Source organism: Physeter macrocephalus, chromosome 14, assembly GCF_002837175.3.
Source record: "Physeter macrocephalus isolate SW-GA chromosome 14, ASM283717v5, whole genome shotgun sequence".
Taxonomy (NCBI): Eukaryota; Metazoa; Chordata; class Mammalia; order Artiodactyla; family Physeteridae; genus Physeter; species Physeter macrocephalus.
The window spans coordinates 88,852,045-88,878,544 of record NC_041227.1 but is presented as its reverse complement, the minus strand read 5'-3'; the positions used below and the strand labels follow the sequence as shown (position 1 = coordinate 88,878,544).

The following is a 26,500-nucleotide window of genomic DNA, read 5'->3' as shown; positions in this document are numbered from 1 at the left end:
CACACATGGGGCACCCCCTTCGCACCGTACACGAGAGTGCTGGTTCCTCTGTGTTCTTGTCTCCACTTTGTAGTCTGATGTTTTAAAAATCTCATATGTTTGTTGGATGAAATATAGAATCCCTTCTCTGCTGTGCTACTTTAATGGTTTTGATTTGGAGCAAGGTGGAATGTGATATGTTTGTTAGCCCCCTGTGTTTTTCAATTTTGTCAATTGCTCATTTTTTAATAGGGGAGTTTTTTAGTAGCGTTCTAAATGATAAAAGTGCTTTGATGAAAGAAAGAAAAAGGAGAAAGAGGGAGCAGCAGAAGAGAGCAATGAAAAGAACTCAACTTAACATTCTCTGCAAGTTTTTTATTCACTCAACAAATGTTAAGGGCTTACCACACGCCAGGTGCTGCCTTAAATGCCACCCTAAGTATAAAATATTGAAAAGTCCTGGCTCCTTTTTTCCTCCTCAGTACTTACAACTGTCTGACATGCTAATGTTTCTTTATCTATTTTCGGTTTCCATTCTTTCCCTTCTTTTCTGTAAGCTTGTTTTGTTGCCTGCCCTATCTCGGGGGCCTAGAACAGTGCCAGGCACTCAATTATATTTTGTTTAATGGTTGAATTCATGATCTTTCATTCCTGGTAACTTTGACTCATTGGTTTACTGGTAATGGGAATTTGGCTGAAATTGCCTGATGAAAATCAGCTCAGTTTGGTAAGAAACCTTCCATTTCTTCTAAGCCCTGTCATTTCATTAGACTGGTTTGGGAGTAGGCAAAACTGGTGCCACCTTGTCTGTGCAAAGGTGTATGAGCAGATACAGCTTTTGTCTGGGGACAGTCACACTGTAGGTGTGATGTCAGCAGCCCTTGAGGTTGCCAGGTGTTAACCAAATTAGCAATTAACAGTGTTGTGCCATGCTATTCTGTGGATGCGGCTGTCACTCTAGGGTGTGGGTAGTGACCATGAAGGGGCGGGGGTGGGGGCCAGGGCTGGCAGTGAAGAACGAAGCTTGGGGGAGTGGAGGCTCTGAAGCCAGGAAACCCATGAGGCTGCAGATGGCTCCAGAACAGGAGGAAGTCCACAGTTCAGGTAGGCTTCTGGGGAAGAAATGGGGCAGCTCCAAGAGATTCATGGGGGCATGGCAGGATATCCGGGTCCATCGATAGGGGAAAGAGACTCTGGCAACCTCAGTTTGCCCCCCAGATGAGGACGAGGGCCCTTTCTTTCCTGCTGCCAGTAACCAGGGCGGGACCCTGGCAGGAAGGCCTGTTGTTGCAGGCTTTACCTAAGTTGTCCTCATTTTTCTCACCTGCAAGAGCCACTTGTCAGCGAGCTACACCTGGAGGCCCTCAGAGGGCGAAGCATCCTGTGAGGGCCAGAAGCAGGCTGCATTTTTAGGCACCACAGAAAGGGAAGGAAGAGCAAGGAGATTTGGAACCTAAAACCCCTCATAACAAAGTCATCGTACCCACTTTCTGCCTTTCTGTTGACTTACAGCCAACTGGAGTTTGAAATGTAGGGGACAAATTCTATGGAAGAGCTGAGGTTTGGGAGCCTGAGTTGCTTTGGGTAGTTGGTGAGCACCGTTTGCTCAAGAAGCTACTGAAGATACAATAAAGGCAGCAAATGCAACTTCCTTTTCCCTTCGGTACAGGGATACCCTAGGCCGAGCTCTTGATGGCTGGCTGGGTCAAGGGTTAGGGACCCACCAGAAGTGGGCATTTACAAAAAATTTATTTCATTGAAGTATAGTTGATTTACGGTGTTGTGTTAATTTCTGCTGTACAGAAAAGTGATTCAGTTGTGTATATATGCACACACACATTCTTTTTCGTATTCTTTTTTTTTTTTTTTTTTTTTTTTTTTGCGTTATGCGGGCCTCTCACCGCTGTGCCCTCTCCCGTTGCGGAGCACAGGCTCCACGGCATGTGGGATCCTCCCGGACCGGGGCACGAACCCGTGTCCCCTGCATCGGCAGGCGGGCCCCCAACCACTACGCCACCAGGGAAGCCCCCTTTTTCGTATTCTTAATGAAACCATTATGGTTTATCACAGGATATTGAATACGGTTCCCTGTGCTATACAATAGGACCTTGTTGTTAATCCATTCTATGTGTAATAGTTTGCATCTGCTAATCCCAAACACACAATCCTCCCTCCCCCATCCCCCCTCCCCCTTGGCAACCACAAGTCTCTTCTCTATGTCTGTGAGTCTGTTTCTGTTTCGTAGATAAGTTCATTTGTGTCATATTTTAGATTCCACATATAAGTGATATCATATGATATTTCTCTCTCTCTTTCTGACTTACTTAGTATGGACCTCTAGGTCCATCCATGTTGCTGCAAATGGCATTATTTCATTCTTTTTATGGCTGAGTAATATTCCATTGTATATTTTATATATATATATATACTTCATCTTCTTTATCCTTTCATCTGTTGATGGACATTTAGGTTTCCATGTCTTGGCTATTGTGAGTAGTGCTGCTCTGCTCTGAACATAGGGGTGCACAGAAGTGGGCTTTTTTTTTTTTTTTTTTTTTGCGGTACGCGGACCTCTCACTGCTGTGGCCTCTCCGTTGCGAAGCACAGGCTCCGGACACGCAGGCCCAGCGGCCATGGCTCACGGGCCCAGCTGCTCCGCGGCACGTGGGATCCTCCCGGACCGGGGCACGAACCCGTGTCCCCTGCATCGACAGGCGGATTCTCAACCACTGAGCCACCAGGGAAGCCCAGAAGTGGGCATTTTTGAATCAGCCATGAACTGGTTATCATTCCTTATCTTGGAAGAGGAAATTTACCATCTGGTTGAAAGCTCTGGCATTCTGTAGACCACCTAGCAAGTCATTCATTCAGCCAATACTTACTGAGTGGCTACTCTCTGCCAGGCAGTGTGATGGAAAGTAAGATAAACTTCTCTATTTAAGGCATCTGCACATATTTTTACGTTCTTAATTTCACATCTCTGTTGCCCTTTATTTTATTTATTTATTTATTTATTTTTTTTGGTACGCGGGCCTCTCACTGTTGTGGCCTCTCCCGTTGCGGAGCACAGGCTCCGGACGCGCAGGCCCAGCGGCCATGGCTCACGGGCCCAGCCGCTCCGCGGCATGTGGGAATCTTCCCAGACCGGGGCGCGAACCCGGTTCCCCTGCATCGGCAGGCGGACGCGCAACCACTGCGCCACCAGGGAAGCCCTGTTGCCCTTTATTTTAAGGGCCTTGACAGTTTTACAGAGAAGACTCCCCTGAGCATTAAGCCCTATTTTCCCTCAGGCAGCAGCCCCTGCCACACCTTATCCTCTTATCCTGGTGTGTTTCTTTATAGTACTTGTCATGACCTGACAGAAATAAATTTGTCTATTTGCTTACTGTCTTCTCCATTAGAATATGAGCTCCATGGGGGTGGGGTGTGCTTTTTACAGTTATATGGTTGAAGCCCCAGGGCCTAGAACAGAACAAGCACTATAAACCCATAGCTGATGAGTGAAAGACTTTATCAAATCACTTCTCACCTCAAGGTCCAAGTGTATAGTTTTTTTAAATTAAAAAACAACAATAACTAGTAGTTATTGTAAATTACAAAAGCAAAAGATGTTGCTTTGGAGATTGTGGATGCTATAGACTGAGTTCTTTTAGTATTTATTTATTTTTGCCTGCATTGGGTGTTTGTTGCTGCGCGCGGGCTTTCTCTAGTTGCGGCGAGCGGCGGCTACTCTTCCGTTGCGGTGCGCGGGCTTCTCATTGCGGTGGCTTCTCTTGTTGCGGAGCACGGACTCTAGGCTCGCGGGCTTCAGTAGTTGTGGCGCACGGGCTTAGTTGCTCCGCGGCCTGTGGAATCTTCCCGGACCAGGGCTCGAACCCATGTCCCCTGCATTGGCAGGTGGATTCTTAACCACTGTGCCACCAGGGAAGTCCCTATAGACTGAGTTTTAAGTTTGGGGCTAGAGAAAAGTCGTAACTGCTCATGATCCAAATCCCAGTTCCTTTGTAACCTGGCATCACCTAAGTTCAGCCTTTCAGACCAGTGAAAATTTTCTCTCTATATGGTAATTTTTCTCAGAATGTGGGGCATTTTCCAGAGAGTGCTGTCAGTCTTTTTTTTTTTTTTTTTTTTTTTTGCGGTACGCGGGCCTCTCACTGTTGCGACCCGCGGCATGTGGGATCTTCCCGGACCGGGGCATGAACCCGCGTCCCCTGCATCGGCAGGCGGACTCTCAACCACTGCGCCACCAGGGAAGCCCAGTGCTGTCAGTCTTGCATTTGGAGTTATTGCCACCAAACCATTGATTCATTCTCTCACCTGCTGCACTGTGTGGCTTGCAGGATCTCAGTTCCCCAATCAGGGATAGAACCCAGGCTCTGGCAGTGAAAGCGCCGAGTCCTAACCATTGGACTGCCAGGGAATTCCCTCTCTCACTTTCATTGAAGCATGTTAAATGAGTGTTTGCTTAGTGCCTGTTGCTGGCAGATATTAGGACAATCAGCATTATTCCTGTGCTCAGTGAGCTTTGGTTCCTTGGGGGAGGTCAGACAACTCTATGACCAAAAGGCCGTGTTCAGTAAGTCTCCTGTGAACTGTGCAGGGCTCTACATAGTTCCTTCCTCCTGAGAGGAAGGAGCACTCCCTTTGGGCTTTAGGTATCAGGGAAGGCTTCCTGGAAGAGGTAGCAATGAGTGAGACTTCAAAAGGCAGAGAAGAATGCAGGCTGGCCCTAGGGAGCAGCTGTAGTGTATCGGGCAGTGGAAGTCAATAAAAGGCCCAGAGAGGAAGGGAATTGTCCATTTGGGGTACACAGTGGAAGGTCTGATTAGACCCAGCTAGGTAAACTGCAGGACGGAGACAGAAGTGGGTTGGAGTTGCTTTGGGAGGACCTTGAATGCCAGACTTCGTAGTTTGTATTTTATCACAAAGGCAATAGGACGCCAAAACAAGGTTTGTTGCCAGTAATGCTCTGTACACAGTGGGATTTGAGAAAGGTTACTCTGATGGCAGTGTGCACTGCAGGGCTGGAACAAGAAATTTGAGGGAGAGAAGTTCGGGAAGGGATACTTTGGACTGGGGAGATTCAGGGGCAGATGACTGGAAATGTATTTGAGAGTTTATGAATGGAAAGTCTTTCCGATTTCATTTCACGTGAGTGAAGTGAAAGCTGGGGAAGGGGATGATGAAGGGTGAGTTGACGAGGCTTTTGTGCCTTTGTGACTAGGGGAGTAATGACACCATCGGCAGAAACGTGAAACCCTTTCTGGAGATTTCAGCTGTGGCAAATGGAGAATCTGTTTGAGGTTTAGACACGAAGAGCTGGAGGTGGTGATGGGAATCTCGTGGACGTATCCAGCAGGCCATCAGTAACTAGCCGGCCTTTGGGAGTCCCTTGCCCAGCCTGACGGATGCTCCTATAGCTCAGCAGAAAACAGTTGTCCAAAGAGATATGGAGGTCAGACCGAATCAAACCTTTGAGTCTGAGGTGTCTGCTCCCGATTCACTAGCTTCACATGCCCCACCTCCTCAGAGTTTTCACGGCAGGCCTGTGTGCACCGCATCACCTTTTGTGAGTGTGTGAAGTGGCCGGAGTCCACATTCTCATTGGCTGGAGTCTGTGTTAGTGTCCAGACCTCTCCTGAGGCTGCTGGTCAATCCCTCCTCTTCCAGCGTTGGAACCTGGCCTCTGTTTCCCGGGTCTCGGAGTTTGTGGTAGGGAAGATGGGCTGCTCTCAGGGACTGTGACATTGGCCACCTTGGCTTGATCCAAGAAACACCTTGGATTGGGACCCATGCCTCAGCAAACCCCTTCCTAATGGTTTATGAAGGCAGAGTGTGGGCAACCCTCACTCACCTTTCCACCTTCACAAAGCTGATTGTAACTTCTGTTCCCCTTAGAGGCTGCCTTCCCTCTTTACCTCCACTTTATTTTTCCGGGATGGACAAACTGGAAGCAGGGAGTGGGGCACAGGTTGCTGTCACTTTGGAGAAAACTCCACCAACACAGAGGAGGGAGATCAGTACAGGGCTTTGATACCTCTGAGAGCCCTGCCAAGCAAAGGCCATTCATTAAGATGGGACCAACACACTAGTCCTGACAAATACCAGTTCTGGTCCAGGCTGGGTGGGAGGGGTGGTGGCCTGGAAGATGATGCCCACGTTTTCTGCAGGGCCTGGCCTGCCATTAGGTGACTCAGTGTGTTTCCCAGGACTTGGCAGGGACCAGAGCTGCAGCCTTTATTTGCTCTTGGGGTGGGACTGTTCCTTCTTGGCACCAGATGCACAGGAAGGCCTCCCTGCTCATCACCTCTGGGGCTCTGCTTTCCTGGCTGAAGCTGTGCCCTGGTGGATGAGGTCACAGGCTTCCATTGATGTCCCAGGTCACTGGGCTTGCACTAAGGCCTGCTTGGGTTTAAACCTCAGCTCCCCGGGCCTCAGTTTTCCAGTATATAAAATGCATGTAATAATTTTAGCCTCACAAGCTGCTTGGGAGGAAGTGTATGTAAAGCTCTTAGCACAGGGCTCTAGCCCAAAAAGTGGTCGTTATTAATAGTCCCCTTTCTTGAGTGGCAGTAGAGTAGTGGTTAATAGTGTGGTTTCTCGAGTTAGATAATCCAGACTAGGTGGGTTTGAACCTTGAGTCCTCTTTTTTCTAGTTAAGTGACCTTGGGCGACCTCATCTTACTGGGTCTTGGTCTCCTCTCTGGTAGACTGGGAATAACAGCACCTATCTCATGGGGTCATTGTGAGAATTAAATTATGCAAACCAAGCATTTAGCACAATTGCCAGTACATACAAATGGCACAACAAAAGTGAACTACTCATTATTATTATTATCATGATCTTTTCAGAGTCTAGTTCGAGGTGCCATCCTTCCCACAATCCCATTAATTACTTCTTTGCTTTTCATTGATTTGGATACCTCTTAGAATCTGTCTTGCACTGCTCCTGTTTATGTCCATGCCCTCAAAAATATAACTGGACCTCCCAGGCTCACCTTGTTCTCACCTTGAGACCTTACACATCACTGTGTCCAGAAACCTCACAAACCCAATCCCAAGAGCACTGACATCAGAGAGAATTATGTTATACATTACACAGCAAAAATTCCTAAAATTGTTTTAAAAACAGCTCTATTTCTTCAAGTTTTCACTCCCTAAGCAGTTGCCCATCCTCCTCTATCTCGCCCCCCCCTTCTCCAAGTATTATGGGGGGGAATATGTATAAATAAAATGGATTCCATTAGTTGGGGGCCCAAGGGAATGAAAACACATACACACGCATATTTACATGAATAAATATACGCTTAGATATATAAAATATACAAGTGGAAATATTTATATTCCCTCGGTGCCCTGAACGAGTCCAATCATTCATTCAGCAAATATGTGAGCTCCCACTTTGTGCCTGGGACCAAGCTATCTGAAGGGATAAAAAAGGAATGAGGCTCCGTTCTCATGGAACTTAACATTTTACTAGAGGAAGACAAGAAGTAGTATAAAATTTCAGCTAGTGGGACTGCCGCAGAAACAACAGAGGTCTTTGTGAGAGGGAGTGATGAGGGGGCTAGAATACGCCTGAACTGGGTGGTCGAGGTGGACTCGGAGATGAAATCTGAGCCGAGGTTCGTCTTATAAACGGGAACACTGAAACAGACACTTGGAGGACTTGATGGCTGAAAACCGGGAGGCAGGTTGTCATCCACAGTTATGCCACCTTCCCGAACGTAGAGCCTTTTTGGGGAACCACGAAGGTCGCAAACGACACTCAGTGGGGCCCAGAACACCGGCGCAGAAGGCCGCCGCCACCTTGACGTCAGCGTGCCGGGCCCGGCCCGGCCCCCCGTGACACCATTCTCGCCGCAGTCCCGCCCAGGCCGCCCCCGCGCGCATGCTCAGAGCCCCGCCCCCGTGCGTCACAGAATGGCCTCGGACACCCAGGCACCCTCTGACGTGTCGGGGAGGAGCCGGGCGCGGAGGTTCGCGGAGTGGAGCTCAAGGCTGCGGAGGGGAGCGGAGCTGAGCGGCTGGGCGGGCCTGGCCAGGCCAGCGGAGAGGAGACGTCGGTCGAGCGGCGGCGAACATGCACTTTTGACACATTGGAGGTGAGCCTGTGGTGCGGGGCCGCTCCCGAGGGCGCCGGGCCGAGCCGGCGGCTCCGAGGCCTGTCCCCGGGGAGCCTGCCAGCCCGGGGGCTGTGTCCGAGGCCCCGCCGGGCCGGGCCCGGGTTCCGGGGCGACGAGTCCGGCGGTGATTGTTGCAACCGCTCTAACTGCCCCTTCCCGCCCTAGTCCGCGGTTTGGCCCACCGGGGCGCCTGGAAGGGAGCGAGCCGGGCGGTCTCCCTAGGATGTGCCCGCGTCCGCGGGTGGGGTGAGGGATGACGGGGACGAAGGCTGGGACGTGGCACCGTGGGCCCGGGCACTGGTGGCGCAAGGAGCGGCTCCGTTGGAGGTGGCGGCGGCAGCTCAGCCATCCTCCTCCGCCGCCCCTCCCCCATCCCTTCAGCTGGGAGGGTGGTTCGGAGCCGGGTTGGATTTTGAACTCCCCTCGCTTCTCTCCTGCGGGGGGCCAGAGCGGAAGCAGCCCACCTTGGGCTCCGGTGGCATTCCCGTGACTGCCTGTCCCGAACTGCTCATCACCCCTCTTGGAGTTCAGAAAAGTGTCACCAAACGGGTGCGGGTTGCTTGTGCTGGCCTTTCTTTTTTTTTTTGGTTGGTAAGCAACGAAGTAACTCTTTACGTTTTGCCAAGGAAATGAGGGTTCTTCCATTCCTGATAATTTCGTTACATTTCTGTAGCGCCTTTACTCGTTTCAGAACACTCTCGCTATCTCCTTTGAACCTCATCACCTGGTTAGTGGCTGTGCCTGATTCTCTTCTCGCCATTTGACGGATGGGGAAATTGAGACCAGATGGGGTGGGGGCTTAAGTGATTTCCACTGTGGATTCTACGAGCCGGTGAGTGGTTTCGCTTGGTTCAGGATTTACGTCTCCCGGCTTGGAGTTCTGGTTTCTTTTTGTGACGATTTCTTTTTGTGTGAAGGGATTTTTATACCCTTCTCAGCTAGAAAGCAAAGTAGAAAATTTGACTTGCCAAAAATATACCAGAAGCTAGTAGGAGATGTGTTCAAATATTTTTGAGCAGACCTACCTAGGATAAGAACTGCTATTCAGTTGTGAGAGAAATCCTACGCTGGTACTTGGTCATGGTTGCTGGCTAATTTGTCTGATAAATTGTGTTGCTTTTAATCCATTTATGAAACAGGGTAATGGCTTTGCTAAGTCATGAAGTTGGTGGGGGTAAAATGCAGCATTAAGTTATGTGTTGAAGAGAATAAAGGGGAACTAAGATATCTCCTCTGAATCTTTATTAAAGTTATTATTTAAAATCAGATCAGAAGGAACAACAACAACAAAAAAACCTTTGGTTAGCCCTGGTTGAAGTTGACTGGGTCCAGATAGAAATCTTATGAAGCGGTTGTTTTTTGTTCTGCTTTGGCTTTTTAAATTAAATAAATTGAAATTGGATGGGGAGCACTTAAGTAGAAGCCTCAGTAAAAACTTAGATTGCTTTTGTGACATCTCCAAAACTTATTCTCATTTTAAGTCATACTGGGATAAATTTGGTTACTCAAGCTTAAAATTACTTCTGACGTAAGTTTCTGAGCACTTCATAAGGTAGAAAAAGAAGTTTGATAGGACCAAAGGGGAGACCATATTTATGATTGACTTTGAAAAGTTTAAAATTCTGTACGTGTCACCTTTGGGAGTAGAAGAATTTTGGTAAAAAGGTATCTATTATCTATTGTGAGTTCCAGAAGAACTCTTCTAGTCTCACTAGTCCATTCTGCAACTATTAACAAGGAGACAATGTCATATAAAATAGATTTTCTTAGCATTGCACAAAGAGTAGTTTCTTTGTAAATATAGCATTTGGGTGGGACAGGCAGTTTTATACCCAAATGAGTTGATTTGTCAGTTGCTAAGGTCACATACAGTATGATAATGCCCCATGTAGAAGTTGTCATACTTCTGGGGTTCACACTCCATCTGTATGGGACACGGTACTGAGGGAAGATTTGGGTAGTGGGGAAGAGTATATAATTATCTACTTTCATTTCAGCTTCAGAAGATTGTAGATGTGTCAGTAAAGCTTTTTCTTTTTTTGGTAGCAGTATAGTTTTCTGTATTGACTAACTTTCTGTAGTCTAATATCTCCAGTTACATAGTTTCAGATAACACAGTGAACACATCCCCCTGCTGTAACTTGAAGCAAAATGAACAGATTGTCTTTATAGCCCCTGAGAAGGTCTTCTGAATATCTGCAGTGGTAGCAAATTTTTGTTATTTGTAAAAAATCCAATTTCTGTAAAGGCTAAGTCTCGTGAATAAAATTAGAGTGATAAAGCTGGATAATACCAGTTAGGCAGTAGAAATGAGGTATGACCACAAAGAAAGAACTTTTTGTTTATTTTTTAATCTGGTTCTTCAAGGCTATTCCAGAAGAGGTTTTAGAAATGTTTTCAATAATGGTGGTATCACTGAAATATGCACATAGCTTCCAGAAGTGATTAATTTTAAGGAATCATTTGTATGTTTTAAATTCTGAAGCACATTTATTTTGTGGTTATACTTCAGAGGTCTGCAACTGAACGGCCAGTTTTTAAAAATAATTTAACGACGCAACTAAGACCCGGTGCAACCAAATAAAAAAATGAAATTTATGCTGCGTTTACTGTGCCAGACTCGGTACTAAGTACTTTCAGATGTTAACACGCTTAATCTTCATAACTACCCTATTTTAATTATTATCCCCATTTTACAGGTGAGGAAGTGGGTCACTGAGTGGTTAAGTAACCTGCCCAAGGTCAAGTAGTGAGTAGAGGACTCTGATTCCATCCTGGGCAGTTTGGCTCCAGGGTCTGGGCTCTTAACTGCTATGCTGTGCTGCTCTTACCACTTGTTACCCTCTTAAGTGTTTTTAATTGGTTTGTTTGGAAAAGCTGACGGTCATTTTAGTAAAAGGCTTCTGGCATGGATTACTGTTTGAGGGACCAATAAGTGACTTGTAAAAGTAGCCTGTTAATTAGAAAAATTGAGTCTACGTTCAATTCACGTAAGATTCAGCGAGAAAACAGAAGCGAGTGTGAAATAAAAACACATACTAAAATAATTTGGCTAGAATTATTTGACACTGAGCTAAGTAGTTGGACAAGGAAAATACAAGAAATAGAATTAGATTCTCAAGAAGTTTCTCACGAAAGGCTATTTAAAACCTGAGTTGCCAGGGGACACTGATGGAAAAATTGGTAGTTGTATTAAGAATACGGCCCTATTCAAGAACCAAAAAAACAGGGACAAATGGACACTTTATAGTATACCCAGAGGTGTAAACAGTGAGGTTCCTCAGGGAACACTACTTAGCTAAGCACTCTTCAAAGTAAAAACAGCTGTAGGTCCTTTGATACTGTATAAATGGGTCAACAACAGCAATGAAAAACAGCCTCACACAGAAAAGTTTCAAACTGGGCATGTGAACGATAACATTTGTAGATAAAAACAACCCTAACCCTATTTGTAGAAGGGTTGGCTCCACATTCAAATACATTCAAGTAAATGTTAGATGCCAAGAGAGGCATCTAGTAGTCATTATGAACTTCCATAAGGACCTTGGCCCATGGACCAATCGCCAGAATCATCAAATACTGCATAGTAACAGAAGGAGTACTGGAAACTGTAAAAGTATCCTACCTGCGAATAAAATGTTGACATGCTGAAGTAGCATCAGTCACTGAACTCCAGAAAGGCATGTATGTAATCTAGAGAATTCCAAGCAAGACGACAAAAATATTTAAGGGATCCAGATGGCTGCCAAGTGAATACAAAGCTAAAAGGACAAGAAATATTCACTTTGAGAAGACCAAGGCTGAGAGGTATTATCATCAAAGTCTACAGAATTAGGGCCTAAAAAAGAATACAGACTTGTTTACCAAATCCTAGAATCTTTAAAGGGAGCAACACACTAAATGTATGGTAAATTTAAGACCAAATATACTGTGTTTTGATTTCTCTGGCGTTTCCAACTTGCTTTTTTTTTCTTGTTGACACAAGAGTGATGTCCTTTTATCATAACCTCAGATTTATCCAGCTTCCCAGTCACGGTGTCTGTTATGGGATTCCTCCTTTTTCCATCTGGACTGAGTGACTCTCGGGGCGTGATGGACTAGGCTTCATCTTGGGATGTTTCTTCTTTGCAATCCTGGGTTGGAGCCACTATTTCCTGTAGCCTGTGCTGTCCAGGTCTTGTTGTTCTTTCTTTTGTAGCTGTCTCAGGAGATGTGTGGGAGGTAACCCTCCTGAGTTCTTGTATGAGAAGAGTTCTCTCATTTCCTGAATTACCTGTTTCCTCTAGGTTCAGTAGGTCCTAGGGTTTTCTTCCTCATGCTGCTGGCTTTTCTCATTTGTCTGGTGGTTCTTGGTTGTCCATTTATGTTTAAGAATTAAGGGCTGGACAGTGATTATTTTAGGTAGCTAGTGTGCAGCAGTTATCACCAAGGCTCTCCCCAGTAAGTCCCAGCAGCTCCCTATTCTGTGATGTGGAGCCTATGCTGAGCTTTATAAGTGACTGTGAATGTGGCTTGGCCTGCCTCAGACTGATAATTTTGTCTAGCCGAGAATGATAGGTTTTATAATCATGATTTAATATATGGTGGTGTGTTGTGAGGTAGAAATAAACTGCCCACACATCTTTTGGCTTACACCATTTCTGAAATAGGAATTTCAATATTAATAAAGGAAAGCAGTACTTTGAAAGCAAAGAGGGAATAATAGGAAAAAAAAAAGATTATAAGTCAGATTCAAATATCAGACTTCTACGGTGTTCCATGTTCTCGGTGAGGCAGAAAGGATTTATAAGTAAGACACAGGTCCTGCCCTTGGAAACTACCTGGAGAGACACAACCTTTCATCGAAGCTCTTCAAATACTTCTTGTTTAAAATAGAGTAAGTAGCAGCAGAACTTTGCTTCTTGTGTCCCTTAGATCTTCATAACATTTTGCAAAACCATAATTTATTGATTGTGTATGAGAAACTGAATATTTGAGCTGCACATTGATACATGGTTGCCAGTGTTCCAGTGGCAAATGTTTCTCTCCAGATTTGAGGACCAGCACCCAGGAGCTTCTTTACGGCTGGATTCATAGATTTCAAATGTATTTAATTTTTTTTTTTTTTTTTTTTTTTTGCGGTACGCGGGCCTCTCACTGTTGCGACCCGCGGCATGTGGGATCTTCCCGGACCGGGGCATGAACCCGCGTCCCCTGCATCGGCAGGCGGACTCTCAACCACTGCGCCACCAGGGAAGCCCAGTGCTGTCAGTCTTGCATTTGGAGTTATTGCCACCAAACCATTGATTCATTCTCTCACCTGCTGCACTGTGTGGCTTGCAGGATCTCAGTTCCCCAATCAGGGATAGAACCCAGGCTCTGGCAGTGAAAGCGCCGAGTCCTAACCATTGGACTGCCAGGGAATTCCCTCTCTCACTTTCATTGAAGCATGTTAAATGAGTGTTTGCTTAGTGCCTGTTGCTGGCAGATATTAGGACAATCAGCATTATTCCTGTGCTCAGTGAGCTTTGGTTCCTTGGGGGAGGTCAGACAACTCTATGACCAAAAGGCCGTGTTCAGTAAGTCTCCTGTGAACTGTGCAGGGCTCTACATAGTTCCTTCCTCCTGAGAGGAAGGAGCACTCCCTTTGGGCTTTAGGTATCAGGGAAGGCTTCCTGGAAGAGGTAGCAATGAGTGAGACTTCAAAAGGCAGAGAAGAATGCAGGCTGGCCCTAGGGAGCAGCTGTAGTGTATCGGGCAGTGGAAGTCAATAAAAGGCCCAGAGAGGAAGGGAATTGTCCATTTGGGGTACACAGTGGAAGGTCTGATTAGACCCAGCTAGGTAAACTGCAGGACGGAGACAGAAGTGGGTTGGAGTTGCTTTGGGAGGACCTTGAATGCCAGACTTCGTAGTTTGTATTTTATCACAAAGGCAATAGGACGCCAAAACAAGGTTTGTTGCCAGTAATGCTCTGTACACAGTGGGATTTGAGAAAGGTTACTCTGATGGCAGTGTGCACTGCAGGGCTGGAACAAGAAATTTGAGGGAGAGAAGTTCGGGAAGGGATACTTTGGACTGGGGAGATTCAGGGGCAGATGACTGGAAATGTATTTGAGAGTTTATGAATGGAAAGTCTTTCCGATTTCATTTCACGTGAGTGAAGTGAAAGCTGGGGAAGGGGATGATGAAGGGTGAGTTGACGAGGCTTTTGTGCCTTTGTGACTAGGGGAGTAATGACACCATCGGCAGAAACGTGAAACCCTTTCTGGAGATTTCAGCTGTGGCAAATGGAGAATCTGTTTGAGGTTTAGACACGAAGAGCTGGAGGTGGTGATGGGAATCTCGTGGACGTATCCAGCAGGCCATCAGTAACTAGCCGGCCTTTGGGAGTCCCTTGCCCAGCCTGACGGATGCTCCTATAGCTCAGCAGAAAACAGTTGTCCAAAGAGATATGGAGGTCAGACCGAATCAAACCTTTGAGTCTGAGGTGTCTGCTCCCGATTCACTAGCTTCACATGCCCCACCTCCTCAGAGTTTTCACGGCAGGCCTGTGTGCACCGCATCACCTTTTGTGAGTGTGTGAAGTGGCCGGAGTCCACATTCTCATTGGCTGGAGTCTGTGTTAGTGTCCAGACCTCTCCTGAGGCTGCTGGTCAATCCCTCCTCTTCCAGCGTTGGAACCTGGCCTCTGTTTCCCGGGTCTCGGAGTTTGTGGTAGGGAAGATGGGCTGCTCTCAGGGACTGTGACATTGGCCACCTTGGCTTGATCCAAGAAACACCTTGGATTGGGACCCATGCCTCAGCAAACCCCTTCCTAATGGTTTATGAAGGCAGAGTGTGGGCAACCCTCACTCACCTTTCCACCTTCACAAAGCTGATTGTAACTTCTGTTCCCCTTAGAGGCTGCCTTCCCTCTTTACCTCCACTTTATTTTTCCGGGATGGACAAACTGGAAGCAGGGAGTGGGGCACAGGTTGCTGTCACTTTGGAGAAAACTCCACCAACACAGAGGAGGGAGATCAGTACAGGGCTTTGATACCTCTGAGAGCCCTGCCAAGCAAAGGCCATTCATTAAGATGGGACCAACACACTAGTCCTGACAAATACCAGTTCTGGTCCAGGCTGGGTGGGAGGGGTGGTGGCCTGGAAGATGATGCCCACGTTTTCTGCAGGGCCTGGCCTGCCATTAGGTGACTCAGTGTGTTTCCCAGGACTTGGCAGGGACCAGAGCTGCAGCCTTTATTTGCTCTTGGGGTGGGACTGTTCCTTCTTGGCACCAGATGCACAGGAAGGCCTCCCTGCTCATCACCTCTGGGGCTCTGCTTTCCTGGCTGAAGCTGTGCCCTGGTGGATGAGGTCACAGGCTTCCATTGATGTCCCAGGTCACTGGGCTTGCACTAAGGCCTGCTTGGGTTTAAACCTCAGCTCCCCGGGCCTCAGTTTTCCAGTATATAAAATGCATGTAATAATTTTAGCCTCACAAGCTGCTTGGGAGGAAGTGTATGTAAAGCTCTTAGCACAGGGCTCTAGCCCAAAAAGTGGTCGTTATTAATAGTCCCCTTTCTTGAGTGGCAGTAGAGTAGTGGTTAATAGTGTGGTTTCTCGAGTTAGATAATCCAGACTAGGTGGGTTTGAACCTTGAGTCCTCTTTTTTCTAGTTAAGTGACCTTGGGCGACCTCATCTTACTGGGTCTTGGTCTCCTCTCTGGTAGACTGGGAATAACAGCACCTATCTCATGGGGTCATTGTGAGAATTAAATTATGCAAACCAAGCATTTAGCACAATTGCCAGTACATACAAATGGCACAACAAAAGTGAACTACTCATTATTATTATTATCATGATCTTTTCAGAGTCTAGTTCGAGGTGCCATCCTTCCCACAATCCCATTAATTACTTCTTTGCTTTTCATTGATTTGGATACCTCTTAGAATCTGTCTTGCACTGCTCCTGTTTATGTCCATGCCCTCAAAAATATAACTGGACCTCCCAGGCTCACCTTGTTCTCACCTTGAGACCTTACACATCACTGTGTCCAGAAACCTCACAAACCCAATCCCAAGAGCACTGACATCAGAGAGAATTATGTTATACATTACACAGCAAAAATTCCTAAAATTGTTTTAAAAACAGCTCTATTTCTTCAAGTTTTCACTCCCTAAGCAGTTGCCCATCCTCCTCTATCTCGCCCCCCCCTTCTCCAAGTATTATGGGGGGGAATATGTATAAATAAAATGGATTCCATTAGTTGGGGGCCCAAGGGAATGAAAACACATACACACGCATATTTACATGAATAAATATACGCTTAGATATATAAAATATACAAGTGGAAATATTTATATTCCCTCGGTGCCCTGAACGAGTCCAATCATTCATTCAGCAAATATGTGAGCTCCCACTTTGTGCCTGGGACCAAGCTATCTGAAGGGATAAAAAAGGAATGAGGCTCCGTTCTCATGGAACTTAACATTTTACTAGAGGAAGACAAGAAGTAGTATAAAATTTCAGCTAGTGGGACTGCCGCAGAAACAACAGAGGTCTTTGTGAGAGGGAGTGATGAGGGGGCTAGAATACGCCTGAATTGGGTGGTCGAGGTGGACTCGGAGATGAAATCTGAGCCGAGGTTCGTCTTATAAACGGGAACACTGAAACAGACACTTGGAGGACTTGATGGCTGAAAACCGGGAGGCAGGTTGTCATCCACAGTTATGCCACCTTCCCGAACGTAGAGCCTTTTTGGGGAACCACGAAGGTCGCAAACGACACTCAGTGGGGCCCAGAACACCGGCGCAGAAGGCCGCCGCCACCTTGACGTCAGCGTGCCGGGCCCGGCCCGGCCCCCCGTGACACCATTCTCGCCGCAGTCCCGCCCAGGCCGCCCCCGCGCGCATGCTCAGAGCCCCGCCCCCGTGCGTCACAGAATGGCCTCGGACACCCAGGCACCCTCTGACGTGTCGGGGAGGAGCCGGGCGCGGAGGTTCGCGGAGTGGAGCTCAAGGCTGCGGAGGGGAGCGGAGCTGAGCGGCTGGGCGGGCCTGGCCAGGCCAGCGGAGAGGAGACGTCGGTCGAGCGGCGGCGAACATGCACTTTTGACACATTGGAGGTGAGCCTGTGGTGCGGGGCCGCTCCCGAGGGCGCCGGGCCGAGCCGGCGGCTCCGAGGCCTGTCCCCGGGGAGCCTGCCAGCCCGGGGGCTGTGTCCGAGGCCCCGCCGGGCCGGGCCCGGGTTCCGGGGCGACGAGTCCGGCGGTGATTGTTGCAACCGCTCTAACTGCCCCTTCCCGCCCTAGTCCGCGGTTTGGCCCACCGGGGCGCCTGGAAGGGAGCGAGCCGGGCGGTCTCCCTAGGATGTGCCCGCGTCCGCGGGTGGGGTGAGGGATGACGGGGACGAAGGCTGGGACGTGGCACCGTGGGCCCGGGCACTGGTGGCGCAAGGAGCGGCTCCGTGGGAGGTGGCGGCGGCAGCTCAGCCATCCTCCTCCGCCGCCCCTCCCCCATCCCTTCAGGTGGGAGGGTGGTTCGGAGCCGGGTTGGATTTTGAACTCCCCTCGCTTCTCTCCTGCGGGGGGCCAGAGCGGAAGCAGCCCACCTTGGGCTCCGGTGGCATTCCCGTGACTGCCTGTCCCGAACTGCTCATCACCCCTCTTGGAGTTCAGAAAAGTGTCACCAAACGGGTGCGGGTTGCTTGTGCTGGCCTTTCTTTCTTTTTTTTTTTGGTTGGTAAGCAACGAAGTAACTCTTTACGTTTTGCCAAGGAAATGAGGGTTCTTCCATTCCTGATAATTTCGTTACATTTCTGTAGCGCCTTTACTCGTTTCAGAACACTCTCGCTATCTCCTTTGAACCTCATCACCTGGTTAGTGGCTGTGCCTGATTCTCTTCTCGCCATTTGACGGATGGGGAAATTGAGACCAGATGGGGTGGGGGCTTAAGTGATTTCCACTGTGGATTCTACGAGCCGGTGAGTGGTTTCGCTTGGTTCAGGATTTACGTCTCCCGGCTTGGAGTTCTGGTTTCTTTTTGTGACGATTTCTTTTTGTGTGAAGGGATTTTTATACCCTTCTCAGCTAGAAAGCAAAGTAGAAAATTTGACTTGCCAAAAATATACCAGAAGCTAGTAGGAGATGTGTTCAAATATTTTTGAGCAGACCTACCTAGGATAAGAACTGCTACTCAGTTGTGAGAGAAATCCTACGCTGGTACTTGGTCATGGTTGCTGGCTAATTTGTCTGATAAATTGTGTTGCTTTTAATCCATTTATGAAACAGGGTAATGGCTTTGCTAAGTCATGAAGTTGGTGGGGGTAAAATGCAGCATTAAGTTATGTGTTGAAGAGAATAAAGGGGAACTAAGATATCTCCTCTGAATCTTTATTAAAGTTATTATTTAAAATCAGATCAGAAGGAACAACAACAACAAAAAAACCTTTGGTTAGCCCTGGTTGAAGTTGACTGGGTCCAGATAGAAATCTTATGAAGCGGTTGTTTTTTGTTCTGCTTTGGCTTTTTAAATTAAATAAATTGAAATTGGATGGGGAGCACTTAAGTAGAAGCCTCAGTAAAAACTTAGATTGCTTTTGTGACATCTCCAAAACTTATTCTCATTTTAAGTCATACTGGGATAAATTTGGTTACTCAAGCTTAAAATTACTTCTGACGTAAGTTTCTGAGCACTTCATAAGGTAGAAAAAGAAGTTTGATAGGACCAAAGGGGAGACCATATTTATGATTGACTTTGAAAAGTTTAAAATTCTGTACGTGTCACCTTTGGGAGTAGAAGAATTTTGGTAAAAAGGTATCTATTATCTATTGTGAGTTCCAGAAGAACTCTTCTAGTCTCACTAGTCCATTCTGCAACTATTAACAAGGAGACAATGTCATATAAAATAGATTTTCTTAGCATTGCACAAAGAGTAGTTTCTTTGTAAATATAGCATTTGGGTGGGACAGGCAGTTTTATACCCAAATGAGTTGATTTGTCAGTTGCTAAGGTCACATACAGTATGATAATGCCCCATGTAGAAGTTGTCATACTTCTGGGGTTCACACTCCATCTGTATGGGACACGGTACTGAGGGAAGATTTGGGTAGTGGGGAAGAGTATATAATTATCTACTTTCATTTCAGCTTCAGAAGATTGTAGATGTGTCAGTAAAGCTTTTTCTTTTTTTGGTAGCAGTATAGTTTTCTGTATTGACTAACTTTCTGTAGTCTAATATCTCCAGTTACATAGTTTCAGATAACACAGTGAACACATCCCCCTGCTGTAACTTGAAGCAAAATGAACAGATTGTCTTTATAGCCCCTGAGAAGGTCTTCTGAATATCTGCAGTGGTAGCAAATTTTTGTTATTTGTAAAAAATCCAATTTCTGTAAAGGCTAAGTCTCGTGAATAAAATTAGAGTGATAAAGCTGGATAATACCAGTTAGGCAGTAGAAATGAGGTATGACCACAAAGAAAGAACTTTTTGTTTATTTTTTAATCTGGTTCTTCAAGGCTATTCCAGAAGAGGTTTTAGAAATGTTTTCAATAATGGTGGTATCACTGAAATATGCACATAGCTTCCAGAAGTGATTAATTTTAAGGAATCATTTGTATGTTTTAAATTCTGAAGCACATTTATTTTGTGGTTATACTTCAGAGGTCTGCAACTGAACGGCCAGTTTTTAAAAATAATTTAACGACGCAACTAAGACCCGGCGCAACCAAATAAAAAAATGAAATTTATGCTGCGTTTACTGTGCCAGACTCGGTACTAAGTACTTTCAGATGTTAACACGCTTAATCTTCATAACTACCCTATTTTAATTATTATCCCCATTTTACAGGTGAGGAAGTGGGTCACTGAGTGGTTAAGTAACCTGCCCAAGGTCAAGTAGTGAGTAGAGGACTCTGATTCCATCCTGGGCAGTTTGGCTCCAGGGTCTGGGCTCTTAACTGCTATGCTGTGCTGCTCTTACCACTTGTTACCCTCTTAAGTGTTTTTAATTGGTTTGTTTGGAAAAGCTGACGGTCATTTTAGTAAAAGGCTTCTGGCATGGATTACTGTTTGAGGGACCAATAAGTGACTTGTAAAAGTAGCCTGTTAATTAGAAAAATTGAGTCTACGTTCAATTCACGTAAGATTCAGCGAGAAAACAGAAGCGAGTGTGAAATAAAAACACATACTAAAATAATTTGGCTAGAATTATTTGACACTGAGCTAAGTAGTTGGACAAGGAAAATACAAGAAATAGAATTAGATTCTCAAGAAGTTTCTCACGAAAGGCTATTTAAAACCTGAGTTGCCAGGGGACACTGATGGAAAAATTGGTAGTTGTATTAAGAATACGGCCCTATTCAAGAACCAAAAAAACAGGGACAAATGGACACTTTATAGTATACCCAGAGGTGTAAACAGTGAGGTTCCTCAGGGAACACTACTTAGCTAAGCACTCTTCAAAGTAAAAACAGCTGTAGGTCCTTTGATACTGTATAAATGGGTCAACAACAGCAATGAAAAACAGCCTCACACAGAAAAGTTTCAAACTGGGCATGTGAACGATAACATTTGTAGATAAAAACAACCCTAACCCTATTTGTAGAAGGGTTGGCTCCACATTCAAATACATTCAAGTAAATGTTAGATGCCAAGAGAGGCATCTAGTAGTCATTATGAACTTCCATAAGGACCTTGGCCCATGGACCAATCGCCAGAATCATCAAATACTGCATAGTAACAGAAGGAGTACTGGAAACTGTAAAAGTATCCTACCTGCGAATAAAATGTTGACATGCTGAAGTAGCATCAGTCACTGAACTCCAGAAAGGCATGTATGTAATCTAGAGAATTCCAAGCAAGACGACAAAAATATTTAAGGGATCCAGATGGCTGCCAAGTGAATACAAAGCTAAAAGGACAAGAAATATTCACTTTGAGAAGACCAAGGCTGAGAGGTATTATCATCAAAGTCTACAGAATTAGGGCTTAAAAAAGAATACAGACTTGTTTACCAAATCCTAGAATCTTTAAAGGGAGCAACACACTAAATGTATGGTAAATTTAAGACCAAATATACTGTGTTTTGATTTCTCTGGCGTTTCCAACTTGCTTTTTTTTTCTTGTTGACACAAGAGTGATGTCCTTTTATCATAACCTCAGATTTATCCAGCTTCCCAGTCACGGTGTCTGTTATGGGATTCCTCCTTTTTCCATCTGGACTGAGTGACTCTCGGGGCGTGATGGACTAGGCTTCATCTTGGGATGTTTCTTCTTTGCAATCCTGGGTTGGAGCCACTATTTCCTGTAGCCTGTGCTGTCCAGGTCTTGTTGTTCTCTCTTTTGTAGCTGTCTCAGGAGATGTGTGGGAGGTAACCCTCCTGAGTTCTTGTATGAGAAGAGTTCTCTCATTTCCTGAATTACCTGTTTCCTCTAGGTTCAGTAGGTCCTAGGGTTTTCTTCCTCATGCTGCTGGCTTTTCTCATTTGTCTGGTGGTTCTTGGTTGTCCATTTATGTTTAAGAATTAAGGGCTGGACAGTGATTATTTTAGGTAGCTAGTGTGCAGCAGTTATCACCAAGGCTCTCCCCAGTAAGTCCCAGCAGCTCCCTATTCTGTGATGTGGAGCCTATGCTGAGCTTTATAAGTGACTGTGAATGTGGCTTGGCCTGCCTCAGACTGATAATTTTGTCTAGCCGAGAATGATAGGTTTTATAATCATGATTTAATATATGGTGGTGTGTTGTGAGGTAGAAATAAACTGCCCACACATCTTTTGGCTTACACCATTTCTGAAATAGGAATTTCAATATTAATAAAGGAAAGCAGTACTTTGAAAGCAAAGAGGGAATAATAGGAAAAAAAAAAGATTATAAGTCAGATTCAAATATCAGACTTCTACGGTGTTCCATGTTCTCGGTGAGGCAGAAAGGATTTATAAGTAAGACACAGGTCCTGCCCTTGGAAACTACCTGGAGAGACACAACCTTTCATCGAAGCTCTTCAAATACTTCTTGTTTAAAATAGAGTAAGTAGCAGCAGAACTTTGCTTCTTGTGTCCCTTAGATCTTCATAACATTTTGCAAAACCATAATTTATTGATTGTGTATGAGAAACTGAATATTTGAGCTGCACATTGATACATGGTTGCCAGTGTTCCAGTGGCAAATGTTTCTCTCCAGATTTGAGGACCAGCACCCAGGAGCTTCTTTACGGCTGGATTCATAGATTTCAAATGTAATTAATTTTTTTTTTTTTTTTTTTTTTTTTGCATTTTGGGAAAAGACCTTATGTAGAGCATTCAAGGGACACAATGATTGTTGCCTCACCCTGAGGCGCTTCTCTCATGTGTCCTGTAATTATATCTTCAGCTGGGTTGTCAAGGAGACTTAGGCAATGAGTCTGAGGGGTTTTTGATACCACGTGGTGATGCCCTTAACTGCTCTGGATACTCTTCTGAGATGCAAATAAACCTCTTGCTACTGGATTAGCCTCATCTTCATTCACACCTTACTACAAATTAAATTACAGTTACAAACAAGATTATCCCTACATCTGGGGAAATTGAGTAGGAATTGGGAACTTTGATGAAGAGATGGGATTATAAAATTAATCAGTATTATTTACTAACCAGTATACATACTTGAAGAAACAGATCAGCTAGTATAGTCCAAACCCTTATTAGATGAAAAAACTGAGACTTTAAGAGATTAAGCAGATTGCTTAATTGCCATTAAGGAATTTAATGGCAGAGTGGGAACCCTAGAACCCAGTCTCAGCAGGACTGCTAACTTTGTGGGTTTTACATTTTAGTATGCTGTCATGCTATAATGGTATCTTCAAGAGTAGAAGAACAGACAAAAGTGTGCCAGTTTAGGGGTAATAAGATTAGGGGAGGGTGCATTTGGTCCACTGAATGTTTATCCAGCACTTAATGATGTCTGACACATTGTAGGTACTTAGTAAACATATGTAAGCGCTATGTACTTTCTCTGAGCAAAGTGCTGTGCTTAGTGCCAGGAAGAGAAGCCAAGTATGTCAAGGACCATCTCTTTTCAGAGAACTCGTAGGCTGATTGGTAATTTAAGTTAATTAGAAGATTGACTAATATGCCAAAAGGAATAATAGACGATGTGGTCAGGAAAGACTTGACTAAAACCGGAAGAAGTCACAGTAGGCCGCAAAAGCATTACACTAAATGTATATATTGATAGTTACATTTTAATTTTATTCAACTAGAAGCCATTCTTGTGTCTCTTTGGTATACCTACCCTCAAGTTTAAGTTCTGTATTTGTTCTTGTCCATGTCTTTTCTAAACATTTGTGAGTAGTGGGTCCTGCTGGATGAATTCCATATTCTCTACAACTTCAAGTTTTAATTTACTTCTTAAATTTATTTTTGGCTGCTCTGGGTCTTCATTGCTGTGTGCGGGCTTTCTCTAGTTGCAGCGAAAGGGGGCTACTCTTCGATGCGGTGAGATGGCTTCTCGTTGCGGAGCACGGGCCCTAGGTGCACAGGCTTCAGTAGTTGCGGTGTGCGCAGGCTCAGTAGTTGTGGTTCACGGGCTCTAGAGTGCAGGCTCAGTAGTTGTGGCACATGGGCTTCGTTGCTCCGCGGCATGTGGGATCGGACCAGGGCTCGAACCCGTGTCCCCTGCATTGGCAGGCGGATTCTTAACCACTGCTCCACCAGAGAAGTCCCTATTAATTTACTTTTAAAGCTGGCCTTGAATTCTTGCTACCCAGTATGGATTAGGTTGAATCAATTTTGGTTTAATTTAATAAATATTATTGAATATCTGCTGTTGTGCAGGCAATGTGCTGGGGTTGAAATCAGTAAGAATAATACACAGCCTAATAGGGGGAGGTGTAAGCAAATGCATTATTATGTGGTAAATATATGCATGAAAGCATATTCATGGGGGCCAAGAGATTGGGAGATTTTAGTGCTGTCTGGGTGAGGACAGGAAATGATTTCTGACAGCTAGGTTTTAAAGGATAAATAGGAGCTTTCTAAATGCACAAGGAAGGAGAGCCATTCCAGGTAGGGAAAATATCCAGACCTGAAGCAGAATGGTGCGTTAAGACAATTTTGAACAGTATTGCTGGAATATAAAGTAGGATGCTTGGGGAGAGGGTTGTAGGAGGTAAGACTGAAACACCTAGGTGTGAACCTAGGACAAGCCCAACGTCTTTGGTATTCCATTGGGCCTGACAGTCAGTTGGGAATTTTAGGTAGTCAGTCTAAATGCAAGGTTAACTAAATAGATATTTTTTAACCCACTCTGAAAGCCTTGGGAGAAGAACCAAGGTGAAAGAACATTGAAGTTGGAGAATTAGTGGATTTATGGAGGAAGCTTGGGACTTAAAAGATAATTAACAGGAAATTTTTAAAAATGTAATGATAGTAAATTATTGGGAATGTGGTCCCTGATCTCCTCGAATGGCTACCTGGCATCAAAGGTTTCAAGCAGGTGTTTTGAAGCAATTGTACAACAGAGAAGGGCACGCAGCAGTAGCAACTCTGACAGTAAGCTTGCTTTCTGTCACCTGATTCCCAGGAGATCAGTTCTCTGTGAGCCAGCTGCAGGATGATTCTGTGGGGTCAACTCCCCAGAACCTAGTGCTGCCACCAGAAGCGCTTCACGTGGCTTCCGTGACTTTGTTCATCTCCTCTCCTGACCCCGTCCACAATGCTGGTGGTCCCTGTGAGTGGGGCAGTGAAGTGATTTAGGTGCCTGAGCTTATTGTAATGAAGAGTTAACTGCTCTTAGAATCTTTCATGTTTGACTCCCTCCAAAATGCTGCAGATTTAGTGTCGTCCCAGACTTTATACTTTTACTAAGATTCCTATGTTCTCTGTTAATTTATTTTCGTCTTTATTATTTCACAGGCTTTCTTGACCATGGATGGTGAAGATATACCAGATTTTTCAAGTTTAAAGGAGGAAACTGCTTATTGGAAGGAGCTTTCCTTGAAGTATAAACAAAGGTAATGTTGAAAAGCATCCTAAAAATAGGAGAGGGCTTTGGAATACATAATCTCTAGTTTGTGCCTTTTTTTTGTGGTACGCGGGCCTCTCACCGCTGCGGCCTCTCCCATTGCGGAGCACAGGCTCCAGACGCACAGGCCCAGCGGCCACGGCTCACGGACCCAGCCGCGCGGCCTCTCCCATTGCGGAGCACAGGCTCCAGACGCACAGGCCCAGTGGCCACGGCTCACGGACCCAGCCGCTCCGCGGCATGCGGGATCCTCCCGGACCGGGGCACGAACCCGCGTCCCCCGCATCGGCAGGCGGACCCCCAACCACTGCGCCACCAGGGAAGCCCTGTGCCTTTTTTTTAACAAAGCTAAATTTAGAGTTTCTGATATAGGATTGGGAATCTAGAAATAGTCATAACATTGCTTGTATTTAAATAATATAAAAATGACATAAATCCTTATATTACTCAAATTATTAAAATAGTAAGAAAACTGTCATTTGTGATTTCTCCTGGTAGTCTACCTCCTTTTATAAAGCTTATTACTGCTCTTGGCCATCTTTGGCCTGCTCGGTGTACAGATTCTGCCTCATCATTTTGGTCTTTTGGAGATTCTGATAAGCTCTCTAGGGCTTCATAGGGTAGACTTTCTTCAGGCAGGTGTTATCAGTGTCTGGAGCCAGCAAAGCTTTGAGGGAGGGACAAGAGCTTCAGGGGTATATGGAGCATTTTATAAAATCTCAGTCATTTCAATTAGTTGGGAAAACTTGTAGATAACCTTTTAAGTACCAAAACTTATCTTAAATTTCTTTTTAAAATGAAATCTTTCTAAAATATATATACATCTTCCAACTTTGGTTAACAGTTCAGTAAGACTTATCAAACCTTTTTTTTTTTTCGGGCTGCATTGGGTCTTCATTGCTGTGCGCGGGCTTCTCATAGCGGTGGCTTGTCTTGTTGCGGAGCACGGGCTCTAGGCTCACGGTCTTCCGTAGTTGTGGCTCGTGGGCTCTAGAGCGCAGACTCGGTAGTCGTGGCGCACGGGCTTAGGTGCTCTGCGGCATGTGGGATCTTCCCGGACCAGGGCTTGAACCCTTGTCCCCTGCATTGGCAGGCGGATTCTTAACCACTGCGCCACCACGGAAGTCCCGTCAAACCTTTTATTGCTATTTCACTGTTATTGCTGAAGCCGGTTACTGTACTGTGCTAGTGGATATGGAAAGTGTGTGTCTGTGGCAGGGGTTCTTAGTCTTTTTGTGCCATAGGTGCCTTCATAGGCTGGGGAAAGCCTATGGACCCCTTCTCAGAATAACATTTTTAAACGCATAAAATTAAATAATAGAAATACAGAGGAAACGAATTATATTGAAAAAAATCTAAACGTTAAACTAATTTGTGGATTGTAATATGTGCTTCTTTATCAATATGTTAAATAAGAAAGGGGTGAGTGTATA

At 45.5% G+C, this 26,500-nt stretch overlaps 1 protein-coding gene across 3 annotated transcripts in view; it reads left to right on the top strand.

Annotated features, from left to right (window-relative positions):
• Nucleotides 1–26,500, top strand: part of NDEL1 (nudE neurodevelopment protein 1 like 1) — a 69,849-nt gene that overhangs the window by 9,389 nt on the left and 33,960 nt on the right. For 2 of the 3 annotated variants that reach the window (XM_055089862.1, XM_055089861.1), the window contains exons 1-2: nucleotides 17,032–17,192; nucleotides 24,959–25,056. In XM_055089862.1, the coding sequence (XP_054945837.1) occupies nucleotides 24,971–25,056 (86 nt within the window). In that variant the 5' untranslated portion in view covers nucleotides 17,032–17,192; nucleotides 24,959–24,970. Of the gene's footprint in view, nucleotides 1–17,031; nucleotides 17,193–24,958; nucleotides 25,057–26,500 lie in introns of those variants that run through there. The other variant, XM_055089860.1, reaches the window with a different exon arrangement.